We start from the raw sequence: 27,759 nt of genomic DNA, 5'->3' as shown, positions 1-27,759 counted from the left end.
GCACTTCTCCATTGATGTAAAGTCAATCTGGAAACCTCTGGAAAATGGACAGCTGCTTTCTGAGCCTGTGGTACAGCCCTCTACTAAATTAAAACAATGTCAGAGACAGAAGCTAATGTCTTGCCTTACTTGGCCATTGACCAGCCAGGTGACTTAGGGCAACTTGCTCAACTTCTCTTTTGCCTCCTCTGCAAAGTGGAATCATCTCTTTACCAGACAGAAGATGGACCCTGAGCCCAAGGCTAACCATTCTCACCCTCTTAGAAGGACTGCTGATCCTTCCACATATTTAACAATCACAGGTTAATAATTGGGAAAAGCAGGGCTTCCCTTGTGGCTCAGTGGTAAAGAATCCATCTGTCAATGCAGGAGATGCAAGAGACGCAGGTTCAATCCCTGGGTCAGGAAGATGCCCTGGAGGAGGGCATGGCAACCCACTCCAGTATTCTTGCCTGGAGAACCCCATGAACAGAGGAGCCTGGTGGGCTACAGTCCATGGGGTTGCAGAGAGTCAGGCACGACTGAGCACACACAAATAAAAGAATAATAATTGGGAAAAACAAAGAGAACCCTTCTATTTAGATAATTATGCATGTTTTTCTGCTTTTCTCGTTGGAAAGACATAAGCGAGATTGAGGAGGTAACTGTATGCAGTGGCAGCCTCCCAGGGCTGACCTCTCTAGGGAAGGTCACTGTGCCCAGGAGCCCTTTACCAGAATTTGAAAACTAATTGTTGTAGGGTTTGCTGACCTGCTTACTTATTTATTTACTTTATTTTTGTCCATGCCCTGCAACTTACACTATTTTAATTCCCTGACCAAGGATGGAAGCTGGGTCCTTCCCTCAGCAGTGAGAGCGTGGAGTCCTAACCACTGAACCATCAAAGAATTCCCTAGGGTCTGCTGACCTTAACAACTAATGATGTGCTGAGAACTGTCTCTTCCAAAAGGCATTCTATTCCCTCGGGTGACTCTGGGCACCCCCTTCTCGGCGCCATGATGCTGTCTCCTCTCTCAACCCTCCACCCCAACTGTTCCCTCTCCTTCTTGCCCCACCCCCCTTTTTCCTCACAAACCTTTTTGCTGCTGTAGCCTTTTCTAATGAGGTGGTTCTGGCCAAGGCCTCTCCATGGCTTGGTTATGTAACCTGCTGCTGCTTCTGGTCCAGGGGTCACCCTGGAAGGGGGTCAGAGGTGGGCACACAGCCAGGGCCAGTCTACTTGCCACCCCCTTGGAACTTAGACGTGGTGCAGGAATTTGGACTCTGCAGGAATTAACAGCTCCAACACTTTCCCCAGAGCCAAATGTGCAGGATGCATGCTTTTTGTTCTTTGTTAAATTCCAACTAGCAAGGCTGCCTCAGAGAAGCCTGTTGGGAGCTGTTCCCCTGATGTTGGCTCCTCGTTAGCTTCTGGCCTCAAGTCTCTCAGAGCTGGACTCCCCCAAAATGTCTTGTCTCTGAAGCATCACCCCTTTGATCAATGATGTTCCTTTGCCCAGTGATGACCCCCACTTTGCCTGTCAGTAACCCTGTCTCTACCCCTCACCAGCCCAGAGGAAGGAGTTTGTCCCTCTAAGCCTGCCTTCCCTTCAAGTCTTAGCTCAAGCTCACCTTTTATTAAATGATGTTTTTTGATGTGGACCATTCTTAAAGTCTTTATTGAATCTGTTACAAGATTGCTTCTGTTTTATATTTTAGTTTTTTGGCCCCGAGGCAGGTGGGATCTTAACTCCCTGCCAGGGATTGAACCCTCACCCCCTGCATTGGAAGGCAAAGTCTTAACCACTGGACCACTAGGGAAGTCCCTCAAGCTCACATTCTTTCCAGAGCCTCCTCGAGCCTTCTCGACCCCCAGCTCTTTTCAGGTGCTACACCTTTGCCTCTGGCACCTATTCCATACTCAGCTCATAGAATCACAGACTCTTGGGACACAAGGCAATTTGCCTTCTCTCTTCTGACCCATGGCCTTGATCAGTATTTATCTCTTTGTCTCCCCTCCCAAACTAGACCTCAAGAAGTCTTCCATCCTGGAGCCCCCACCTACGGGAGGCAGCATTCCAAAAATGGAGCTGACTTTAGAGTTGCTCTGAAATTACCCTGTCACTCAGTATTTGCCTGTGTATCTCTCTGGCCAGACTGAGTCTATCCATGGGCAGGGGCCACCTCTGCCCCCTGGTGGGGGCTGGTACCTGCCTTTCTCATAATCTGCTCACTACCCTGGTCCCTGAGTTTCCCCTAACTGCTCACCCATGGCTGGGCCAGTAGGATGGCTCTGTCCTGTTTAGGGCATCGTCTCCCTGGCTGACTCACCCTCCTGCCCAAAGGTATGCCTTTGGGACTGCAGGGCATATGTACACATACATGGGCGCAGTGCTGATAGACACAGCCCCTGAGTTCAGCATCAGTAATGCATTTTATACCCTGAAAGCTGCTATAAACTTTATTTATGACACAGCTGACATGTCTGAATTGGCTCCCAAATCCACCACCAAGCATGTGGTGATTGGTGAGCCTGTCACTTAGCCCACTTTTCTCTCTGTCTGTTAATAATAGATGCTTCTTACAGCCTCAGCTTGACAGCTTTGATTTAAAATTCATCTTAAACCAAAGAGACTAATGGATGGGTCTGAGTGTGTGCCTTTTCAAGCACAAAGCTTTGCTCTTAATTAACTGGATTCTGTCCTTTGATTGGAACAGGCTCTCCCCTCCTCGCATGATTAACTACCCACATTTGCGCCCAGAGCAAATCTCAGGTGTGTTACTTGAACACTCAGGAGGCAGCGAGAGCCACCTGGTTACGCGGCGCATGCGTGTTTGGGGTTGTCTGGGGGGTGTGAGATGCCCAGAGAGATGGTTCCGGTTCCATCTCTCCCCACTTGAGAGACGAGCGTTCTTCCATCCAGTCCACCATTCAGAGTGGAAAAGGAGCCTTCCCTGTCCCGTGCACGCCCACTCCTAGTCTGCAAATACGTGTGTGGTATGAGAGCTCCTCCATGGGCCGTCATCAGTGTGGTTTATGGGTCAGACTCCGCTCCTGCAGTCACTTCCTCCCTCCAGCACAGACCACGGTGCATTTTACTACTTCTGTCTCTGTGCTTCTCCAATGGACGGTGCAGAGGGTGGGGCCATGGAAGGACCAGAGCTGTGGCGAGAAGCCTCCTCCACCTCTGCCCTGGTCTCCAACCCCATTCCCTCTGGGAAGGTGGTGGGTGCTGACAGGGGAGGGAGAAGGGAGGAGGGGCCCCGCGGGGCCCATGGGGAGGATGTGGTCACCACACTGGGGCATCCATATGCACAGTCGGACAGAGCAGGCCCTGTGGGTTTTTGTCCCCTTTAACTTGGGTCGAAAGGAAGTTGACACCATGAAATAGAAAGCACTCTTTGGGACGTTCCTGATGGTCCAGTGGTTACGACTCCATGCTTCCACTTCAGTGGGGTTCGAGTTCGGTCCCTGGGCTGGGAGCTAAGATCCTGGATGCCACACAGCATGGCCAAAAAAAAAAAAAAAGAAAGAAAAATAGAAAGTGTTCTGGAGGCCAGCAAACCTGATTCACACTCTGGCTCCACCACTTTTCCAGCTGAACCCTTAGATACCGCCTTAACCTCCTGGAGGTTCAGAGCCGTTGGTGGCACGCTGGAGCTGTCAGTGCTGACCTGGCCCGAGGGTGGGGGAGACCATGTGATGGTCCATGCCACCGGGCCTGGTGTGATCCCTGCCACGTGGCATGTGCGCCATCCATGTCCATTTCTTTCCTCCCTTTTCCCAAAATCAAGTTGTTATGAATGTGCTGGTCCACATTAATGAACAGACTTACAGAAATTAACTGGTAATTTTCTATTTGCTTCCGTAACAAACTACCACAGACTTAGTGGCTTAAACTAGGTTATTTCATCTGACAGTTATTTTATCTGACAGTTGTAGGGGTGTCAGAGGTCTGACAGGAGCTCTGGGGGCTAAAATCAAGGTGATGGCAGGCTGCATTTCTTTCTGGAGGGTTTAGGGCTGAATTTCTTGCCTTTTCCAACTTCCTTGGCTCATGGTCACATCCATCTTCAAAGTCAACTTGACTGGTTGTCTCAAGTCCCATCACTCTGACACCACTTCCCTACCTCCATCTTTCACATGGGCCCTTGTGATTACATTGGACCCACCTAAATAATCCAGAATAATCTTAAAGTCAATTGATTAGCAACTTTAATCCCATCTGCAACCTTAATCTTGCATAAAGTAACAAGGAGATTAGGATGTGGATGTGGACATCTTTAAGATGCCTTTATTCTGTCTAACATGTTAACTAAATGCAAACACATATTTTTACTTAATAGAAGATTACTAACTAATCTTTTTCAACAAGATCTGGAAGAGATGGGATAAATATTTAAATTAAGATGCAAGTAATCTGAGTTATATCTGTAATATCCTTAGTTTCACTGCACTTTTTTAAAACTAGATTTTCCTAAATAAAATCAGATCCTTTGCAGCCCTTTTGCAGTATCTCATCTTGTATTCTTTCACCTAGAACAAGCCTTTAAATCACTGGCTTATGGTGCTTAGACATTCTTTGTGCCTGGAATATTGCTTATCAATCAACGTTTCATGGCTTGCTGGAAAATACTGTCTGAACAATAACCCACAGGATGAAAAGGAAAGCACAGTGCTCTTTAATTGCAAATGGTCTTTTACAAGGAGGTTTCTAATTACTTTTGCTTTTTCTCTTGAGCCGAGAAATTGAAGTGTTGGTGACAGAGAATCGTATGATGTGGCTTCATCCTGAGTGTCCTTGGACCCTGTCACAGGGCAGGGATACCCACTCCCAAAATGTCCCTGGGGTCACACCTGAAGAGAGCCCTGGATTTCGTGCACAGTCTGCATTGACAAGGGTTCCTCTGAGTATGTTTCAGACTCTGGTGTCCTTTTTCTTCTTCCGTGGAAAGAGGAGTTCATTGATCTTTACTCTGTTCTCAGTGAACTCATTTTCTTGTATATTTGTTCATCCTGTGTGTAACTTGGAGGAATCAGATTATTTTTCTCCTCCCCAAAGGTGGCTCAGTAGTAAAAGAATCCATCTGCCAACACAAGAGATGCCTGTTCAATCCCTAGGTCAGGAAGATCCCCTAGAAGAGGAAATGGCAACTCACTCCAGTATTCTTACCTGGAGAATCCCATGGACAGAGGAGCCTGGCGGGATACACTCCATGGGGTCACAAAGAGTTGGACATGACCAAGCAACTGAGCACACAGAACGGGAAGCACAGATGAGATGTCCTAGAACTGTAGTGGGGACCCTCGGAGAACAGAGAGTAGAAAAACCTATGAAAAGGGATAAAGATGGCCTCTAGACCACAAGTTCCTAATTTAATGGCAAAAATGTCATGGTATTTTCTAAGCAGAACTGCACTTGACTTGTATTATCAAGTGCATGGATCTGATGCTTGGAAAACAGTGTTTCTGCCTTACTTGGCGTGTCTTCAGTGAAATGTGCTGCTGACAGGTTTGAATCCTGGCTTCACCCCTGACTGAATGTGTGACTTAGAGCAAGTTACTTCACCTCTCTGTGCTAGTGTGGGGCTTTCTTTCTTCTTTGGCTGCACTGGGTCTTTGGTGTTGCTCATGGGCTTTCTCTAGTTGCAGCAAGCAGGGGCTGCTCTTCAGTTGCAGTGCGCTGGCTTCTCATCGCAGTGGTTTCTCCTGCTGCAGAACATGGGCTCTAGAGCTCGAGGGTTCAGTAGTTGTGGCCCATGGGATTAGTTGCTCTGTGTCATGTGGGATCTTCCCGGACCAGAGATCGAACCTGCATCCCCTGCTTTGGCAAGCAGATTCTTAACCACTGAACCACCAGGGAAGTCCCTGTGGGGCTCTTTCTTTAAGGTCCATTCCAAGCTTAGAATCCAGGACTCTGGGATTCTAACCTAGGCAAGCGGGGACCCCCAGACAGATGCCTGAAGAACAAGTCTGTTTTGGAGGCAGGAGGAGAAGGAACCAGAGTTGGACAGACCTTGATGACAAAGATGACAAACTCAAGGTCATTCCTGGTTAACTAACACCCTGTGGACACGGCAGTTACATCTCATTTAATTTGGTCCCTTGAGGTTTACAAAGAGGGGAGAGAATTTGAGTCTCTTCCCCCATCACAGAGGAATATGCTCTTCAATGAGGTGTGAGAGATAGTTATCCAGGGAGCTGGGGTGGCCTACGCAAGAGAGCAAGTCAGCCCTCAGATTTGCAACTGACTATGAGCTGGGGAAGTATCATCTATTCATGTTGTCTCTTCCTCCATCCCACCAGGACCCTCTCCCTGACCCCATACTCCTTGGTTCAGCAGCATCACTGGGGCCTTCCTCCTGCCAGGTATGAGGCCAGGTGCTGAAGACGTGATGGTGGAGGGGGTGGCTATGGCCCTTCCATCCTAAGAGCATCAACATCCCAGAGGATTACAGCACTGGGTGAATGTTTGTGAGGGGCGCCCGTGAAGGAGTTTGGCAGAGTCAGGAAGGGCTTCTAGAAGCAATGACTGCTTTGATGGAGCCCGAAGCTTGAGTAGGAGTTAGCCAGACAAAGGGGAAGAGGTGCAGAAGACAGGACTTTCCTGACGGAGACCAGCTGGAGCAAAGGCCTGAGGGTGAGAGCGTGCAGCACTTAGGGTTGCACGTGGAGGGCTTTCAGTCCATCCATCGGGGAAGATACATTGAGCGCAGACTCCATGCTGAGCTCTGCACTATGTACTGAGTGGTTTGTGCTCAGTCGCTCAGTCGTGTCTGACTCTTTGCCACCCCATGGACTGTAGCCCACCAGGCTCCTCTGACTACAGGATTTCCCAGGCAAGAATACTGGAGTGGGATGCCATTTCCTCCTCCAGGGATCTTCCCAACCCAGGGATTGAACCCAAGTCTCCTGCATCTCCTGCCTTGGCAGGTGGACTCTTTACCACTGAGACACTGGGGAAAGCCCACTGAACTGTTTACAGTGGTTTAAAAAAAATAAGTACAGGAGTCTCCACCCTCCAGGAGCTTTCATTCTAATGGGGAGACTAAGTGGGTACAATTAGAGTATGATATGACAGGTACAACAGGAAAGACCAGCCCAAATGTTGAGTGGAAAGAGGCCAGGTAGGTAATAGACTCCTACCCATGTCTTGAGAATGCATGTTTCCAGCCTAATCTCAGGGGTGAGGTCAGGGAGATGTGTGTGGTGAATTCTTTGCAAGTGAGGGAGTTGTGGTGTTTCCATTTCCCCAAGGTACCTAGTGTATGTGTGTGTGTGTGAGAGAGAGAGAGAGAGAAAGCCTTGCCTGCCTCATCCTCTGCTCACCCTGATCTTTGCAGGGGTGGGATGGTGAATGCTGCCTGGGCTTATTGACCTGGAGGGGCCCCTCAGATACCCATTCTCCATCTCTGTAGCACAACAGCTTCCCCAGGCAAGCAATTCATTTTCCCACTCTTTTTTTAAGATCTTTTTTTTTTTTTTTTTAAATATGGACCATTTTAGAAATCTTTATTGAATTTGTTACAATACTACTTCTGTCTTATGTTTTGGTTTTTTGGCTATGAGGCATGTGGGGTCTTAGCTCCTCAACCAGGGATCGAATCCTCACCCCCTGCATTAGAAGACAAAGTCTTAACCACTGGACTGCCAGGGAAGTTCATTTTTTCTCTTTCTGCTGTGTGTTTACAACTCTGGGTTTTAACAGGGAGGCCTCTGCAGCTCCCCTGGGAAGACGTGTTGACCTCCCACCCCTGACAGCCTGCCTGCCCACCTGGGAAGGGGCCCTTTGGACAAGTGCTTTCCCTGGCACGCCTCTTCATCCATAACCCCTCGTTCTATGGAGACTAGAACCATTGAAAGTCAGTCATGTCCGACTCTTTGCCCATGGAATTCTCCAGGCCAGAATACTGCAGTGGGTAGCATTTCGCTTCTCCAGTGGATCTTCCCAACCCAGGGATCGAACCCAGGTCTCCCACATTGCAGGCGGATTCTTTACCAGCTGAGCCACCAGGGAAGCCCAGGGAAAGGCCACCCACTCCAGTACTCTGGCCTGGAGAATTCCATGGACTGTATAGTCCGTGGGGTCACAAAGAGTCGGACACGACTGAGCAACTTACACTTTCATGACCATTGAATGGTGGGGGGGGGGGGGTGGAGATTGTTGCCCACCATAAGGTAAAGCTTCTCAGACCATACAAACACTGCAAAGTCACCTTCATGGTTTATCCCAGGCTCCCCCCGGGGGTTAGATTTGGGCCAAAGCTGGTTGGCCCAGCAGCAAGGTTTGTTCACACGCTGCTTCATCCTGGCCGTTCCTCAGGGAGAACCACTTGCTACCACGGGAGAACCACGGGTAGAGGGCTCTACCTCCTTACGGGAAGGTTAGAGGGCAAATGTATTTTTATATTTAGCAAAAGAAAATAAATTTGACTTTGAACCTCTTCTGTAATGTTTTGAAAACATCTTTATTGAGATGATGTTTCACGTACCATAAAACCACACATTTAAAGTTACAATGCGGTGGGTTTTAGTATTTCTGTATGGTTTCGATTTTGATGGTAATTTATGAGACTAAGAGACCCAGGAGCAACTCAGAAGAGGGCGGGGGCGACAGCTCCGAGTCTGCTCTGTTCTCTGCTTCATGACTGGCAGGCCTGCAGGGGCCCCTGGGCTTCCACCCCCAGGTGTAGTGTTTTCTCCTTTTCCAAGAAGGATTTTGTCTGTAAGTTCTTAGTTCTTTCTCGCCAGCCTTTTCTCTCTCATATGCTCGTTCTGTCTGTCTTCCCTCCCTGACTGTAACTTATATTTCTGAACAGAAACGATGTCCCGGCCTTTCTGTTGAATAATGGGTGTTTTGCAACCAACCAAGGCTGCCTGTGCTTTTTCTGAAATAAATACTTGGGGGGTTCAGGGCTTAAATATGTGACCTTGGTCTCATTGCCTGTTTCTCCCTGATCTGAATTTCTCATGTGTCCATTTTAATTGATCCAGATATGTGTACGCCTGGATCGGCTCTGGTTCCAAAGCTGTGTTGAAATTCTTTCTTTCAAGGTCATTTCTTCACTCCATACAACTTCCTGTTTTCCACCGTACTCCACTTTGTCAAGCACAGTTATTTTATCCAAATAAGAGAGCATGCCCCAGGGTCCCATGCTGGGTAATAGTTTCATTTTCTTATTTTAATTTCAATGAGAAGTTTTATTGACAAATATTGAAACTACTTTCCCAACCTTAATAGATGTGGCAAAATTGCCTGGTTTCCCCCTTTATCTAAAGAGCCTTTATTTTTGTATTCTTATGTAGCTATGGACACTTACACACACATTGTATTTGGAAGTTACATTTTCTAGGGCTCCTAAGGCTGTAACTTCAGCTTTGCTGGGGCTCCTCACCTCCCTGCTTCTCTAGATCTCCTTTTGGAACAAGGTAGATGAGAATACAGGCTTCCCCAGGTGCCTCGGCAGTAAAGACTCTGCCTGCCAGTGCAGGAGACACAGGTTCAATCCCTGGGTCGGGAAAATCCCCTGGAGATGGAAATGGCAGCCCACTCCAGTATTCTTGCCTGGGAAATCACGGTCAGAGGAGCCTGGTGGGCTACAGTCCATGGGGTCGCAAAGAATCAGACAAAATTTAGTGACTGAACAACAGCAGATGTTAATACATTAACAACTACAGCTCCCCAGTGTGTTCAGACGTGTCACTCGATCTCAGAGAATTATGCTTGTGATAGGCAAGGGTTTGTGACAGAGTGCTGTGTCCAGGTGTCCCTGGCTCTCTGCATTAAATGTGTACCTGAAAGACTGCATGTCAGCTGCTATCGAAGCCTGTCTCTTTGTGTCATCACTTTGCTTCCAGTGCATGAAGCTTCCCCATCCAGGGGCCTCCACTGGCTCTGTAGGCCTTCCCCAGTGCCCCCCATCCCCTCATCAGGCACCTCTGGTGGTGGTTCTCTAGCCCCAGGTAAGAACACCCCCACACAGTGTCCCCCTAGGCAGCCTCTGACTTTGTGATTGATCACAGACATGATTAATTACATCACACTGATGCCTAGAACCAGTGTTAAGCCTCTTATTCACCTTGAGCCCCCAGCCATGCCGGTGGCACAGGCAATTTGTGATTTGTGAATAAAAGGTGTAGCGCAGGGACTTCTCTGGTGGTCCAGTGGCTAAGATTCCTCACTCCCAATGCAGGGGGTCTGGGTTCAATCCCTGGTCAGGGAACTAGATCCCACAAGCTGCAACTAAGACCTGGCACAGCCACATAAATAAATAAATTTTTTTTAAATAATAACTATTTTTTAAAAGGAGCAGCACACTGTGGGACAAACCGTTGACTTTGTTGCAGGGTGCTTTGTTTTGACAAAAGGAGAATGTACTTATTGCTTTTCATCAGATTTAAAACATAATACATGTCTAGAAAACAGTATAATAAAACCAAAATGTATACAACAACAAGAGAAAGCCTCCCTGATTCCACGTCCCTTCCCAGAGCATATAATCCTTTACGATTTCTGGTTTGCACATAGGCATATCTGCGCTATTTTCTTGTTTATAAACGTTCTGTGCGTGCACATTTCCAAAACGGCTTTATCCCGTTGGTGATTCAGGATGGAGTGCTGTCTATGCCAGCGTGTTTGTTTCTCCCCTGTCCGTCCTCCTCACACGGGGTCAGCATCACACAGGGTGCCCTGGGACAGGGTTTTGGCCCGGTCTCCAGGCGTCACGGGATCCGGGAGTGATCTCACTGGGCATACCATCTGCCCTGCCTGGCCAGAGGCTGCCTCGGGGACGGCCAAGGGGTCACCACGTGTTGTTGGATCCAAGTGGGGCGGGGCTCTGAGCCCTGAGATGCTGTTTAGTCTGAAAATGCAAGCAGGATACAGGAAGGTTTGGCTCAGATAATAGGTGATAAGGTTGTCATGATAATAACCACCCCTGGGACTTTGATCTCGTTTACTGTTAGCCAGTGATGGTCCTAAGCACTTGATATAAATCAAGTCGGTTAATCCCCATGTTTTATAGATGAGGCAGCGGGGGCTCTGAGAGGCTGAGTGACTTACCCAAGGTCACCCAGCTGGGAACCCAGACCGCCTGGCCCCAGTGTGTGGGTGCTCCCAGCCCCCACACTGCCCTGTCGCTAAGTCTGGCCCTGATGCCATGTGGGCACCTCTGTCAAGGGGGAGATTTCAGGGGCAGTGTTCTTGAGCTGGTGGCATATCTTATGTGTGTTCAGAAGACACTGTTTATTTTCCGTCCTTTGAGCCGTGCTGAGTTCAGGTTGCTCATTACTGAGGGACAGTGCTGATTAGAGACAGTCTCGGCCATCCCTCTGTGCCCCAAGTTCTTCAGGGTGTGTCCTCAGACTCAAAAAATAGAAACAAAAACATCTTCAGAACTATCGCCTTCCTGTCCTCACTTCCTTACCCCTCCATTTCTTCTTGTTGTTCCATCTAATGAAGTGCTGTGGCAAAAAGAGCCAGTTTCTGGTCATTCCAGATGGCCTCTCAAACCCCGCCTGCCTCGCTGCTGAGCCTGGTGAGGATGGTTCATCTCTCCCTGCATCACCTCCCGCATCACCTCCCCAGCATCACCTCCCGCATCATCTTCTTGGGATCAGCTCCCACGTCATCTCCTTGGCATCACCTCCCTCACCATCTCCCCTGTCTTATGCTCCAAGCGCCAGCACTGGGAGGGGTAGGGAGCAGAGACTCCCCAGTTCTTCCCTAACACCTTCATTCCATCACCTCCGAGACCCTCTGAGACCCTCAGGCTCCTCTTCACCCGGGGCTGACCCAGAGCGGCCTCTCACACCTCCATGCTGTTCCTCTTCCTCCTTCAGGGCAGAAGCATAAAGGCTTTTGTATTGACCCCAGTTTTTATCCCTTCAGGTTGGGCCTTCACTCCCCCAACCTCAAATATCTTCCCCTTGCTCAAAACCCACACGTCATGAAAACGGTACCGAACATCAGTCTAGAACATCACAGTTCAAATGATCTCACATGCATTTTTCCAGTGATCCTCACAGCCATCCTGTGACACAGCTGTCCTCATGCCCGGGTTACAAATGAAGAATCTGTGGCTCAGAGATGGCAAGTGACTGGCCCAGCATCAACCAGCCAGAGAGTGGTCCCTATTACGCCTTGAACCCAGTGCTTTGGACTCCACACCACGTGTCCTTTATACCCACATCCATCTGAACCGGGAACAAGGGTCCAGTTCCTCAAGGGAAGATATGGAGCCACTGCCTACACCTTGGGGCTTCCCAGGTGGCTCAGTGATAAAGACTCCGCCTGCCAAGGCAGGAGATTCGGGTTCGATCCCGAGATTGAGAAGATCCCCTGGAGGAGGAAATGACAACTCACTCCAGTATTCTTGCCTGGGAAATCCCATAGACAGAGAAGCCCGGCAGGTTACAGTCCACGGGGTCTCAAAGAGGTGGACACAACTCAGCAATTGAGCATGTGCGTGCATGCCCATACCTTGGTTTGAGCCCAAACCAAGGGCTCAAGGAACCCAGCCATTCATGCAGTTGACAAGCTGGTCTTGGTGCATTCCTCGAGGGGAGTTAGGGCTGAGCGGCCTCTAAAGGGGTTGCTGCAGGATCAGGAGACCCCGTTTCATGGGAGAGCCCCAGGACCAAGGGGAAGCGAAGCCAGGAACCCTCCAAGCTCACCTTGGGCGCCAGATGGAGGGTGCCTCCCCAGCCCCTGCTGTGAGGGTGAGGCCGTGCAGTGCTCTCAAAGGGCCTTGAGAGAAGGCAGCCTAAGTGCTATTCATCAGCCCTAGGAATGGCTGACGAGGGGCAGGTGCTTCTGAGAACCCATAATGCTCTTTGGCAAATGGCCCGAGGTGCCTCTGAGAGGCTTCCCAGCACCTAATGTGCCGCTGAGGCAAGATCCTGACCTCAGGGGTCCATTCATCATCGGATACAGCCGTGTCCTCACATCTGTGACATCTCTCCACCCGGCGTTCTTTCCCAGCGACTTCCCATCCCTGAGCTGAGCTTCCCAGCAAATCACTGCACGCCAGACTCTGTCCCCAACTCTGGCATGACCTCTACTTGGGCCTCTCTGTGCCTCAGTTTCCCCAGCTGCAAAATGGGGCTAAGATGACCCATGCATGTGACAGAGATGTGGTTAGAATGGCTCCTCTTACTTCACAGCTTTGGATTAGGGCTTCGTGATTTATCGGTAAAGGTGTCCAAAGACCCACCCTGTGTCAGATTGGAGGCTGAGACTGCAGATTCAAAGCCATGACGTGCCTTCCCCCAGCCTGGGCTACTGAGCATCAGTGTATAAGATGGGGAAAATAAGATAATGACATACCCTCCCTTCACATAGGTTGTTGTGACCACTAATGGGATATAATATGTGTTAACAGTATCCCATTAATAAATGGGAAGATTATAGGTGGCTAAAAAAAGGTGGGGGGACTTCAAAGTCCCCCCCGCCCCAGCACTTTTTAAGTGTAACCTTCTGTTGGGTCATGAACCACTTGCTGCCTGTCAGAGCTGGAGGGCAGAGATACAACAGCAAAGCTAGAAATTGTATCCAATGGAGATCAACCAGAAATTAAGATAAAGCTTATTAATATCAGCATATTTATTAAGCAAATAAAGTAGGCTACAAAACTACTGGTATAATATGATCTCATTTAGGGAAAATTATATGTGTGTATAGGAGAGGTGTTTGCAAGGAAGTTCCCTAGAATGTTAACAGTGGTTATTTTGCTTTCCTTTTTTCACGTTTTTGTATTTGACTTTTTAATAATGACTCTGGGGTTTCCTGGTGGCTCAGTGATAAAGAATCTGCCTGCAGTGCAGGAGACATAGGAGACATGGGTTCAATCCCTGGGTTGGGAAGATCCCCTGGAGGAGGGCATGGCAACCCACTCCAGTACTCTGGCCTGGAGAATCTCATGGACAGAGGAGCCTGGCGGACTACAGTCCATGGGGTCTCAAAGAGTCAGACATGGCTGAAGGGACTGAGCACAGCATGGCATGAATCACTTTTATAAAACAATAAATTCTCTCCTCTCTCTCAATTAAGGGTGGCTTGCCCAAGGGAGGAAAAAAAAGCAATTTTTTTTGCTCTGATTTTCTTGGCTTTGACATCAGAAGAGATTCCTTTTTATCCATCTGGTGCTCTGAGTTCAGGGGACTCATCTCAGAATGAAAGTGGTGACCAAGGCCACTGGCAGCCCCTGAATGGGACAGGTGCAGAGGCCACCTCCACATGTGGCAGTGGTGTCCTCATTGAAGGCTAACTGATCAGTAATTTATCAGAAAGGGGTTAGGAGGGAAAATTAGTGCAGTTCTGAAAACAAAGGCCACGCAAGCGTGCTGTATCACCCTAATAGATGCTCCAGCACTGTTTAGCTACACCAGCATTACAAAGGAGTGGAAGAAAAGAAAGCAGAAACCTTGAACTTAAGACCAGAACTGTCCTCTCCAACACAATCTGTGGATTTTCTGAGTGGTGGACACGAGCCAGCTGACATCAGCCATGACACATCGTGTATGCACGGCAGCACCACCTCCCCCCAGAAAGCAGCTTCATTCATGCTTTCGGACAATTGTTGATTGTTCTCTTTGGATTGAGGCCCGGGATTATTCCAGTTTCTCCTCACCAACCCAAGTCTTTCCTCTCTCTGGGCTCCTTCATCTTCTCTCTGCTTCATTTGGCAATTCTGCTTGAAATCCAGGAATTATGATCATCAGCATTATTGGTCAGATTTGGTTCTAGAACATTCTCTGGTGCCCAGTGATGGGACGTGAGCACAGCTTGCAGAGTTCCTCTGAGGTTTGCCAGGCCCTATTCCCTCCAGCAAGTCTTCTGAGAACCTCACTGTGCTGCGGGGGCGCTGGATGCCACCTGTCTGCCAGGGGCGTGAGAGGAGGGGAGCAACACAGAGACGCAGCTCCCAGTTGGGACCAGCTGTCAGGGAAGAGCATCTGAAGCATCAGAGCTGCCACGAGCCAGCCCAGTGTTTACTTGAACCCCAGAGACTCTTTCTCTTTCTCTCATGCAGTTGGCTTCCCACTTCCTAAGCAGAGGGATTTCCTGATGACCTGGAGCCCAGACTTCACCTCCCCCAAGGGAACTACTATGCCTGCCCTTCACTCATCTCAAATGTAAATACCTTAAAGCAAAACAATTGGACCGTAAACATTAAAGAATAAAGTGTAGTGGGTTACCAGGTAGTCCAGTGGCTAAGGCTCTGTGCTCCCAATGCAGGGGGCCTGGGTTCAATCCCTGGTCAGGGAACTAGATCCCACATGCTGCAACTAAAGATTCCATGTGCTGCCACTAAGATGTGGCATGGCCAAATAGATATGTTTTAAGGAATAGAATGTAAATAAAAGAGAAAGTTTTCAAAAGAAAAGCTTTTGCTCAGTTGAGCAGATCCTGATGTTCCTAAAATGGGCTACCTCTATCACTGTTTGATTGAATCACTGTTGCCAGTTGGCTTCACAGAGTCTGATTCTGGGGCCAGGCTGCTTGGCACCAGAGCCGTGACTCCATTACACGTCTGCTGTGTAACCTTGGCCAAGTTACTCAACCTCTCTGTGCCTCCGTTTCCCCACCTGTAGAGGTAGACATAGTAATAGAGGCAATTGTGTGAATTAAATGAGCCAATACTTGAAAATGCTTGAAACATGGCTCCTGTCATTATGGGGAATCCTGTTTTTCACCAGAACACACAGCAAATTCATGAAGGAGCAGAAAAGGGACCAGAGCAAAGGAATGAGGGGACGCAGGGGCCAAAAATAACCTTGGAGAACCAAGTTCATTTTAAGGTTATTTTTAGATTTCTCCCTACTTGATCTTCCACTATCTGAGCGCTCCATTTAGGGTGTTTGTTTTTTTATAACAGCTTTACCGAGATATGTCACATGCCATAAAATCCACCCTTTGAAGTGTACAATTCAGGGACTTCAGTATAGCCCCAAAGTTGTCCAGTATCACTACTCTGGAATTCCAGTTGAGTTTTTTTTATCTGAGGGGGTCTAAGGGCGATCATCCTTTTTCTGGATGGCGCTACCGGACCTGGGGGCAGCGATTCCGCTGAGTCACGGTGGCGGCCGGGAGCCTGCGGTGCTGCCTCCGGGAGAAGCTGGGCGGCCGGCTGGGCGGCTGCAAGCGGGCTCCGCGGCCCTGGCACGTGCTGCCCCCTAGAGGGCTGCAGCCACGCCGGACACAGCCCACCTGGCGCCTCCAGGGAGGGGACTCTTGGACACAAGAAAGCTCCTCCTGGGAGCGGACTGCAAAGACAGGGCATCCTGCATGGGGCCCGTGAGCCAGGGTGCCGGACCAGCCCCTGACACAGGCTGTTTTCTTCCCTCCTCGACTCTTAACTTCATCCAGCCGGGACGAGATCATTTCCATGGGTAAGGCAGAGGAGAAGAGGGCTGTTTTTAAACTCTTGGTTGGGAAGGCAATAATATGATACAGTATCCGAAACATGAGTTTAGCATCAGAAAGTCAGAGTTCACATCCTATCCTACTCTGCCTCTTCCTAGCTGTGTGACGCTCAGCAGGTTTCTGAACCTCTCTGAGCCTGTTTCCTCATCCAGAAAGTGGGGAGAACACTCTCATGGGACTGTTGTATTAGAGAGATTCCATTTCTCTCTCTCCCCTGCTTCCTCCCTTCCTCTGATGTCTCTGCAACTGGCTTATAGTCAGGACTCGAATAAACAGATGTTCATATTCCAAAGCCAGCAACCATGTCCACTGTTGCCCTGGCTTACTCGAGGAGCTTTCTAGAATCAGAATGCATTGCTGTGGGTAAGACGATTAGGAGGAATAGGAAGAATGGCAGTAGGCATAGGAAGGCTATTTGGTTTTCATCTCCTTCAGGGAGATATGGCCCCAGGTCAGCTGAAACCCGCAGACCCCTTGGAGAAATGGGTAGGAGCAAAGGCCTGGGACCGAAGACAGAGAGAGGCATCTGAACTGCCAGAAATCTATACTCCAGAGGGAGTCAGGTCTCAGGCTGCCCTGGTGGTCTCAGGCAAGTCACTTAGGCTCTCGGGGCCCTTTACCTGGCTGGGGTTTGCATCCTGCCCGTCTCACAGGTTTGTGGTGAGCCTAAATGTTGTGTCATGGGAAAGTGTCCAGGAAAATGGCAGGTGTACTTCAAATAGTGAGCAGGGTCTCCTGGGGATGCTGCAGAAGCCACCTCTGAGCTGGGCTGGGCACCTGGGGTTCCGTCATGCACCTCTGGGTGCCTCAGAGGGTAGCCTGGAATGATCAAAAACAAAGTTGCCTCTGCAGCTAAGCAGAGCTCAGCACACAGAGCACATGAACTCTACCAAGTGGAAAATTTATCCACCTTGCAGCCGGGAAAGCCCTGTTCCTCCGGACCAAAAGGGCCCTGAGGTCTCACCTGCACATCCCTGTGCTCCTGAGGGTCGAGAGGCCAGGGGAAACCTTGGCAAAGTAAGGAAGAAGTTGACGTTTATTTGAGGGTCCTTGTCATCCCTCTCTTCCACCATCCCACCCCTTCCTGCCCTCACCTTTCCTCTCCCTCCATCCCTGGTTTTACCATTATCAGACAAATGTCACACTAAAAAAAGCTCTATATTATCTTGTTTCCAAACTTAAAAGACCGTGGGTAATCATCATTGGATATATGGATAAGCAAAATGAAATACCATTCGAGGAATGAAGTCCTGACACGTGCCTCAACACGAGTGAGTCCTGAAGACATTACGCTAAGCAAAGGAAGCAAGACACAAAAGCCCACGTATTAGATGATTCCATTTATGTGTGATCTCCAAAACTGGTAAATCCACAGAGACAGAAAGTAGATTAGTGGTTGGCAGGGCATGTGGGGAGGAGGAGGAGGAGGAAGTGCTTAATGGACACAGGGTTTCTTTCTGGGGTGATGAAAGTGTTTCTGAACGAGATAGAGGTGATGGTTGCTCACTCTACAATGATAACTTGTGCAGACTTCCATGGTGGTCCAGTGGTTAAGACTCCAAGCTTCTACTAGAGGGAGGTGCAGGTTCAATCCCTTAGTTCGGGGAACTAAGATCCACATGCTGCAAAGTGCAGCCCCAAAGAAAAAAGTAAAAATGACTTGTGTGTTGTGTGGATTTTATTTCAATCAGAAAAATAAAATAAGAAGACTAGATTGGGGTTTTCCTGGTGGCTCAGTAGTAAAGAATTCACCTGCTGATGCAGGAGACACAAACTGGATTCCTGGACCGGGACCAAAAAGCAACTAGGCCCATGCACCATAACTATTGAGCCTCTGCTCTAGAGCCCGTGACCCACAACTACTGAAGCCCGTCCGCCCTAGAGCCTGTCCTCTGCAACCAGAGAAGCAACTGCAGTGAGAAGCCCGTGCACCGCAACTAGAGAGTAACTCCTGCTCGCCGCAACTTAGAGAGAAGTCCACACAGCAACGAAGACCCCGTGCAGTCAAAATAATGAATTAATTATTTTTAAAAAGCAAGCACTGTGCCTCATTCACAGGAAGAGCTGAACAGATAGGTGCTTTTTAAAAAAAAAAAAAGCTCAACCTAAAAGTTGAGAACTGCTTAAAAAAAAAAAAGAGTGGTTTGCAGCAGTCATGTCTGATTCAGGGGGTTCCTACCTCCCTGCGCCTTCAGCCCCTTCCCCTCTCCTGTCTTCGCCTTTAGCCTCTCTTCACCTGCTCTGTCCCCTTTGTTCCTCTCTCACCCCCTCTCAGCCCTGCAGACACTTTTCTGCCTTTTCCTGACCTCCCCTACTGCCCCCAAGCTCCCACTGAGTCTAGGGGTTTGTGATCCTATAGGACCAGACACCATGAACAGCTCAACAAGCCCCTTCCCCATCACGGGCCTCAATTTACCAGCTACAAAATGACGTGGAGAGACTCCAGGACCCTCTGGTTCTTGCTCTCTCTTGTCAGGTGGCCGTGCTTTTCCAAGGGTCCCTAAAAAAGGGGCCCGTTTTCATTTCCTGGTCTAACTCAACTTTTGTGCCGCCGCTCTAAAATTTCTTCCTTCCCTTCCAGCCCAGCGCCTCTGGGTCACTGCCTGGGAAAACAGAACGGAGGAGATCAGAGAGATTGAGAAAGAGATGGGTTGATTTAGAAGAATGAGAAAGCAGAGCACGGCCTTTGGACAACAGCTCTTGGCATGTTTACTTTCCTGTCTGCGCGCCTCTTAGATTATAGGGATCTGTGACGGGGTGGTGACCACAGCTTGTCTGGGTTGTGTACCCACCTCAGAGTTATGCTTATTTTTGTCTTTTCAGTCTGCTGTCTTGGACGTGCAGTTGTGCCATTTGTCAGTTGGTTTATCTGTTCTTTGTCCAGTTCTCCCAGAGAAGTCATTCTGCCCTTGAATCTCACAGAGGGCGACGCCAGGGATCAGTGACAGTGGGAAAGGAGGGAGGCAGGGCTGGGTGTACAGACCCTCAGCTGTACCAGGATGCCAGGGCCCCCTGCCTGTCAGCCAGGCCTGGGCTAGAGAGACTCCTGCTGACCTGTGACTGACCCTCCCAGGGCTTCCGAGACGGAGGACACAGGCCTGATCGATCCACTTAGAATAAGATGTCGGAGCAGGAAAGGAGCTCGGGGTCACTGGGTGACATGCAGGAGGCTAGGAGAAGTGACTAAGTCACAGCTTCGGGGTGTGAGCCCTGGACAGTGCTGCCTCCACACCCCAGACCTGTGCTGCCACGATGGGAAACTGGGGGCCGTTTGATGGTCCTGGCTGGAAGAACCGGCAGTGAGGGCTGCTGAGTGTGCCGTCAGGACACAGGCTTTGCATCCTGGCATCGCCCTCTTCCCGGCTGTGTGACCTTGGCTGGGTTACCTCCCAGATTCCTCATCTGTGCACAAGTGACCCAGACAGGTCCCACCCGACGGGACTTGCCTTCTCGTGCTCAGCGTCTGTCCTGAGACTCAGAAGAGCTACTTCATTTTACTTTCAGAGAACATCCTCCTCTGGGTTCTATTTGCTGCTTATGTCGAGTAGCCTCTCACAGATGCTGCAGAACTCTGACTTGTCTCTTTTTTCCCCCCGGTTGTGCTGGGTGTTTGTTGTGGCACACGGGCTTCTCTAGTTGTGGCACGTGGGCTTCGTTGCCCTGAGGCGTGTGGGATCTCAGTTCCTAGTGCAAGTGAAAGTGTTAGTTGCTCAGCAGTGTCTGACTCTTTGTGACCCCACAGGCTGTAGCCCACTACAGGCTCCGCTAGTCCAGAGAATTCTCCAGGCGAGAATACTGGAGAAAGGACTTCCCTGGTGGTCCAGTGGCTAAGACTCCAAGCTCGCAATGCAGGATACCTGGGTTCGATCCCTGGTCAGGGAACTAGATCCCATATGCTGCAACTAAGACCAGGTGCAGCCAAATAAAAAAGTAAATAAAGAATACTGGAGTGGGCTGCCATCCCCTTCTCAAGGGGATCTTCCCAGCCCAAGGACTGAACCTATCAAACCCACGTCCCCTGCATTGGAAGGCAGATTCTTTATCCCGGACCACCAGGGAAGTCCCCTGGACTTGTCTTTCTTAATATGACCTGTTGGTACCAAAGTATTCGCAAGGAGCAAGTGGCCCAGCCCAATGAGTTGGAGAGACAGCTCTGGTGGTCTCACTGAATCAGGAGGTCCATGAACCTAAGGCCATTTGCTGTCCTGGAGTTAGCAGGAGGGGCAGGGGTGGGGTGCCTCCCTGTTTAGAGAGGCCTTCCCATGCATTCCACTTTTTATCCCAAAGGAAAATACTGGCACTTGAGACTCACAGTTTATTTTGCATACTGAATAGTAGCCTGTGTTTTTAAGGATGATTTCATTTCTCTTTGCAATTCCTTCAGCTTCTTTTTAGTGCTTCTGACTTTCTCCAGCCTTGCTGGGTGGTGTTGGTGGTAAGGAAGTGGGGGATCATTGGAACCAGGGTAGTGAGACCCACTACCTTGTCGTCTGCTCCATGGAGCTAAGGCAGCCTGGCTCATAACACCGGCTTATACCACGGATGCTGTCCCCAGGCCCCAGAACAGAGGGGCATGGCCTCAAGCCCCAGAATGACCCTTAGTTCTCCTCCTCCTGCCCTGAAACCTCTGGAAGCAGCTGAAGAAAAATCAACATCAGGGGGCTTCCCTGGTGGTCCAGTGGTTAAGAATCTGCCTACCAATGCAGGGGACACCAGTTCGGGAAGATCCCTGGTCTGGGAAGATCCCACATGCCACAGGGCAACCAAGCCCACAACTACTGAGTCCGCACTCTGTTGCCCATGAGCTGCAGCTACTGAAGCCCCCATGCCCTAGAACCTGTGCTTCATAACAAAAGAAACGACTGCAGTGAGAAGCCCTCGAACCTCAGCTGGAGAATAGCCCCCACTTGCCGCAACCAGAGAAAGTCCACTCATATCAGCAAAGACCCGGTGCAGCAAAAATAAATAATTAATTTTAGAAACAATACTATTTATAAAAACAACATCACTGCAAAAATCCTCACTGAGAAAATAGGAGGAGACCAAAATGTACAATGTTAAAAAAACTTCACTATAGATATATATATATATATATATATATAGAGAGAGAGAGAGAGAGAGAGAGAGAGAGAGAGAGGAGAGTAAGTACTGGAAAAGCCAGAAGCAGGAGTCTATAAACTATGGTCCACAGGCCAAGTCTGGTGTTAGCTAAGGATGGTGTTTACATTTTCAAATGGTGAAAAGAAAGAAAAGAAAAATATTTTGTGACACATGATATTTTATGCAACTCAAATTTCAGTGTCTGTAAATAAACTAATTGAGACACAGCCATGCGCATTCATTTATACATCTATTACCAATGTCTGCTTCCCTGCTGCAGAGGTGGGCAGTTGTAACAGAAGGCACAGCCCACAAACCTAACATACTTACTATCTGGTTCTTGGCAGAAGTAAATTGCTGACTCTTGACCTGGAACTAAAGTGGAATACTGTTCTGTTGTAGATCCATTTGTTTCAAATCCATAGTGAGTGTTCTCCATCATGTCCAATCCACCAGGCTCCTCTCTCCATGGAATTTTCCATGTAAAGGATACTAGAGTGGGGTGCCATTTCCTACTCCAAGGCATCTTCCCGACCCAGGGGTCAAACCTGTGTCTCTTGTGTCTCCTGCATTGACAGGCAGATTCTTTATCCCTAGCACAACCCGGGAAGCCCTTCAAATCCCATAACAATTTCAAATTATAGGGACTTCCCTGGCAGCCCAATGGTTAGGACTCTGCGCTTCCACTGCAAGGGGTGTGGGTTCAATCCCTGGTCAGGGAATTAAGATCCTGCATGCTATGCAGCAAGGCCAAAAAATATTTTTAAATAAATAAATAGAAATAAAACTTGAATACTTAAAAAATTTAAATTATAATGGAAATCAAGAGGGAGAGCAGAATTTATTTTCTAGAACTTATTAAATCAAATCAATCACCAGTTAGTAAAATGAGGTGCGGGGGATTCTTTTGAGCAGCGATATTTTACAGACAGAACCCACTCTTGTTGACCAGCTGTTTTAGCCCCTGATGTTGTTCCCTCTGACTGTATCACCCCCTTCCTCTTTCCCAGCCATCCAAGCCCCCACCTCTGGTGTAATTCTGGACTCTGATCTCTCTCTCTGACCCCAACCCAATTTTGAAACGCAGTCTAATGTCTAAAATACACTTCTTGGACCTATGCCTTCCTTTCCGTGCCCTCTTCCTACTCTCTAGTTCCGGCCTTTTTGCTGTTGCCTGGACCAGTGCGGTCACCTCCCTGCCAACAGTCCTTTCTTACCGGTCCAATTGGCCCTGCCAATCACTCCCCAAGTGACCTGAGAGAGCCTCTTTGATGCTTCCCTGCTCATGCCTGTGAACAAAGTCCACAATGGCCACCTTGCCCACCTCCAGACTCATCTAAGTGAAAAGCAGCCACCACGTCACATGTGTCATCCCATCCGTTGTGCAGATGGGCAGGGAAGGGACCAGGGCAGCCACAGCACAAGCAGCCCCTCTGAGCTGGACATAAGCCAGGGGGGTGGGATCACCTTGGAAAATAGAGTGGAAGCACAAAGGGGAAGTGGTTCATTGTGCACAAACACTGCTTCGGCTTTCACTGATGCCGAGTCTGCCTGTTAAGTACCATCTCGATACCTTTGAGGTCACTTGGAGTTCATGCTTATTATCAAACCTGTGCTGATTCTGGCTGCCACCTGGTGCATTTTGCCCTCCTCACTTTGTGCAAAGGAATGAGCTGACAGATGGGGACAGTGCTTGGGCAGTGGGGAAGCTCAGCAGGAGGGCTGGGGCGGCGACACTGAGTAATCAGAAGACTAGATTCATCAGTGAGCCCATCTTTTCAGGCATAACTAGAGTATGGGCTTTGGGACTTAAGTGATGAGCAGAGGGTGGTGAGTTACTCCGTGTGTGGGTCCCTAGCTCCTCACACCTCCCAGGCTCCGTGGGAAGAGCTGCTTTCTCCAAAATCCATGATGCTTTTTAAGTTTGTCTTTTTTTTTTTTTAATGTGGACCATTTAAAAAATTTTATTTTTAATTGGGATGTAATTGTCTTATAATATTGTATTTGTTTCTGCTGTACAACGTGAATCAACTTTAAGTATACATATTGATGTGGACCATTTTTAAAGTCTTTATTGAATTTGTTACAATATTGCTTCTTGTCTTATGTTTTGGTTTTTGGGCTTCGAGACATGTAGGACCTTATTTATTTCCCTGACCAGGGATTGAACACATATGCCCTGCATTGGAAGGTGAAGTTTTAACCACTCGACTACCGGGGAAGCCCCCAAAACCCATGATTTTAAAATATGAGCAACCATCTCTTATGTCTCCTGTTTACTGGCAGGCGGGTTCTTTACCACTAGCACCACCTGGAGTATTCACTAAAACCAGTTGCAGGCTGAACAGGGTGACCTGATTTGGTTGGCCTGGCTCACCTGGGCCGGGGGAAGCGTCTCCAGCCAGTTTGGGAGGCCTCGTGCTTCTGGGCTGTCGTCATTGTTCCCAGGTGGGGCTCCTGGCGAGTCAGCAGACGAGGTGACTCATGGATCAGTCTCAGGGACTGGCAGTTGGGCAGTGGCCAGGCAGGTCCCGAGACAGGCTTCATTAGGAGGTGGTAAGGGAGGTGTTGCTTCCTAGGGTTGGGTGGGGAGCAGTCATTGATTCCTTGGGTAATGAAACCTGTTCCTCTTAGCACAGGGGTTCTGATGTTTGGGGCTTTCTAAGGAAAACAGACCATCAGCATATCTCAGGGTAGAGAATATCACCACCAAATCCTAAGCCTTGAAGGATGAATGAGGACTTGGATCTTCCCAGGATAACATCCTGTTCATCCTTGGGGAGATATCAAAGGCTTGGAGATGTTCAGCCTCAGGAGCCTCCCCCCAAGAGCTCCTTGAGGGTCAGGGACCTCAGTCAGAATGAAAAGGGACCCCGTCTCTATTGGCAGTGGCTGCCAAAGTGGGGCCAGGCCTCCCACCCTCTGCCTCACCCAGAAGAGGTCTCACTGACCTCATTCTTAGAACCCTCCTAAGCCATCCCAGCTTCTTATCCTACATAGTGGAGGGAGAAGGGAGCTCAGACACCCACACCAGCGTGTCCTGCCTAGAAGAGAGAGGAATGGAGCTGGACGTGAATATGCCAGCGGCCAACTGGTATAAGCGCAGTCAGAAGCCTGGCTGTCCCCTCCACCCACCTCAGTCGAGTGTTACGTGGAAGGTCAGCTCCAGGTGGACCCTCCCACCCTGTAGCCCAACATTGTACAATAGTTGTCAGAGGTGAGAACATTCTGCAACTCATAATACGTTTAGACAGTACATGACATCAAGTCCGCACACCACACCTCGCCCGTGGCAGACTTTACTCACTGATCACAGAAGCCAGAGCTAGTATAGTGGAGGCAAGGAGGAGACGGGCCCTGCCCTCACCAGCGTGTGTTACCAGCTCGCCCATGGCCACTGATAAACAGCCGTGGAATTAGATCAGAAATGTGAGAGGGTAACTATTAACAAGTTATAACAGAAAAGCAGAGATTTAAAGTAAAGAATGCAGGGGTATCCCTGTCGATCCACTGGTTAAGACTCTGTGCTTCTGCTCTCTGCGCTTCTACCGCAGGTGGCGTGGATCCAATCCCTAGTCAGGGAACTAATATCCACCAGCTGTATGGCACAGTCAAAAAATAAAAAATAAAGAATGTAAACAAACTTAGAAGGTAAGAACAAATGAAAACAAAGAAAGGGAAATGGCAGCCCAAACTTTAAAAATAAAAATTAAAGATTATAGATTTATGTTAAAATTATGAAAAATTTAAAAAAATTATGAAAAATGATAAAAGTTACAATTATAAAAAGGAAAGTTTTTTTTAAGTCACCTAAAAGGTTAGAAAAATGGAAGATAACAGGGAAATACATTTTAAATGGATTACAAAAGGTTAACAACTCTCTGAGGAACTTTTACCATATTTCTATAAGTTGAAAATTATCTCAAAAAATTAGCATAAAAAGTGAAACACTAACATGAATCTGGAGTGAAAATTCGAAGTAAAAAAATGAAACAATGTAAGGATTTAAATAAATATATGTACAGTAAATCAATACAATAAATAAATATATACAATAAACAAATGTCTATTTAGATATGTTTTGTTGCATGTATTTTAATACATATATGTATTATGTGTCTTTATATGTATATATGTAATAAATAAATATATGTAATAAATCAAATAAATATGTAAAATAAATCAAAACAACTGAGATTTTAAAAGACTTTTAAATCTTTAAATTTTAAAGGATTAAAATTATAAAAGTTTAAAGGCAGGAAGTAAAAGCAACTAAAACAGGGGAGTTTCAAATATGATAAATATAAAGTAGAAAATAAATAATATGAGATAATTAGATAATTTAAAAGGAAGATATCAAAGTAAAAGAAGACTCAAGTTACAGAGATAAAAATGTAAAACCTGGAATAATCCACCAGAGTAGCATGAATGAACCAAAGCAAAAGGGCATACTCAAAAATTCAGAAATTCAAGTTTATGAGTTATTTTAAGATAAAGAATAAAATATTCTTATTAAAGATGAGGGCAGGGAATTCCCTGGCAGTCCAGTGGTTGGGACTCTGAGCTCTCATTGCTGGGGGCCCGTGTTCAATCCCTGGTCTAGATACTAAGGTCCTTTAAGCCATGGGGCACAGAAAAAAAAGCCAATGAGGACAGAGTATGATTAGATGATTGTTTCTGATCCAAGAACATGGTTTATTTCTCCATCTGTTAGGGTCGTCTTTGATTTGTTTCAGTGGTGTCATATGGTTCTCTGCACACAGGTCTCTTGCCTCCTAAGTTTATTTGTGGGTGTTTTACTCTCTTTGTTGCAATGGTAAAAGGGATTGCTTCCTTAATTTCTCTTTCTGATCTTTCATTGTTAGTGTATAGGAATGCAAGACGAAGAAGAACAGAACAGGGAACGCGGCTTAAGGCGCTGTGGTGTCCTGAGTGGGAAGGAAGACTGAAAGGGCGGGGAGGAGTGTGCATGCATAACTGACTCACCTTGCTGCATAGTAGGAACTAACGCAGCGTCGTCAGTGAACTGTACTCCAATAAAAATTAATGTTAAGAAATTGTTTCTGGTGGGCTCTGTTGAGCTGAAGCTGAGTCTAGGCTAGGGCTTTTGGGGGAGGATGTGCATTGCTGCTCATTAGCCCCAAATTCACAGCTCCCACTGTGCCCGGTTAGGGACTTAGCCCAGCCCTCGGAATGCACACATAAGAGTTCTAAAGGGATCCAGTGAGGTGAGTGGAAGCCCCACTGTGACCCCTAGTGGGGCCACCTGGCTCAGAGCTGGGGCTTCAGAACACCCGGGTGTGACTGAGCAATCACGTTGCTTCTCTGCACCTCCTTTTCCGTACTGGCACTGCCCACCCAATGCCTTCCCTCTCTGTAAAAAACAAAAACAGGAAACCATCAAAGCAGCATTTGCTCTATCATGAAGTAGAAAGAGCATTGGGCATGGGAACAAATCAGGCCCCTTGAACCTGCCCGCCTGGTGGTTTTGGATATGAACTGATGTGATGTTGGTCAATGAAAAGTGCACACATGCATGTTGATAATGCTTGGGCAGAGATACTCCTCCACAGATGAGGCCGGGTACTCTACTTGTTGGAGAAGGGAAAGGAGAGGCAGAAATCTGCCTTCCATGACGTGGGGAGGGGCACCTCTGTCTCCCCGTCCCCGCCTCCCCTCACCCCAGCACTTAACCTGAGCACAGCCCATCTTTTTTCCCCAGGTGGGCCTTGAACCAGGATGACTGAGCCCCGCCAGGAGTTTGACGTGATGGAAGATCATGCCCAGGGAGACTACGCCCTGCAAGACCATGAGGGCGACATGGACCCAGGCCTGAAAGGTTGGTGCACAACCCTGCCTAGAGAGCCAGGCGCCCCGGAGATCACAGCCAGCCACATTGCTTTGGAAAGAGCTGGCAGGAAGGGTTTGCATCCTGATTTTTAAAGGAGTTTTAAATACTTTATTATTTTAGATTATCCATAGATTTGAAACCTCATTCATTTGAATGAACCAACAGAACTCAAAATGTGAGGCTATTTGAAAATCTGCCTTTGCAAAGGAGAATTTGCCACAATGCATGGATGTATTGTGACAAAGACTGCAGGGGGCTTGTCAGTCTAATTAATACAAGGGCAATCTGTTGAGTCTTTAGCCACACCCATGAACCTATAAATCAGCAGAATTCATTAGCGCATGCCAAATACATAACTTTAGGGCCTTCCCTGGTGGTCCAGTGGCTAAGACTCCTTGCCCC

General features: G+C 48.2%; 1 protein-coding gene across 13 annotated transcripts in view; it reads left to right on the top strand.

Moving 5' to 3' along the window:
• Positions 1 to 27,759, top strand: part of MAPT (microtubule associated protein tau) — a 118,750-nt gene that overhangs the window by 39,316 nt on the left and 51,675 nt on the right. For all 13 annotated transcript variants that reach the window (XM_065909299.1, XM_065909297.1, XM_065909290.1 and 10 more), the window contains exon 2: positions 27,229 to 27,345. In XM_065909299.1, the coding sequence (XP_065765371.1) occupies positions 27,246 to 27,345 (100 nt within the window). In that variant the 5' untranslated portion in view covers positions 27,229 to 27,245. The remainder of the gene's footprint in view (positions 1 to 27,228; positions 27,346 to 27,759) is intronic.

The sequence above is a fragment of the Muntiacus reevesi genome, chromosome 18, assembly GCF_963930625.1.
Source record: "Muntiacus reevesi chromosome 18, mMunRee1.1, whole genome shotgun sequence".
Classification (NCBI taxonomy): Eukaryota; Metazoa; Chordata; class Mammalia; order Artiodactyla; family Cervidae; genus Muntiacus; species Muntiacus reevesi.
Note: the sequence above shows the minus strand (reverse complement) of the source record. Positions and strands in the feature narration are given on the sequence as shown.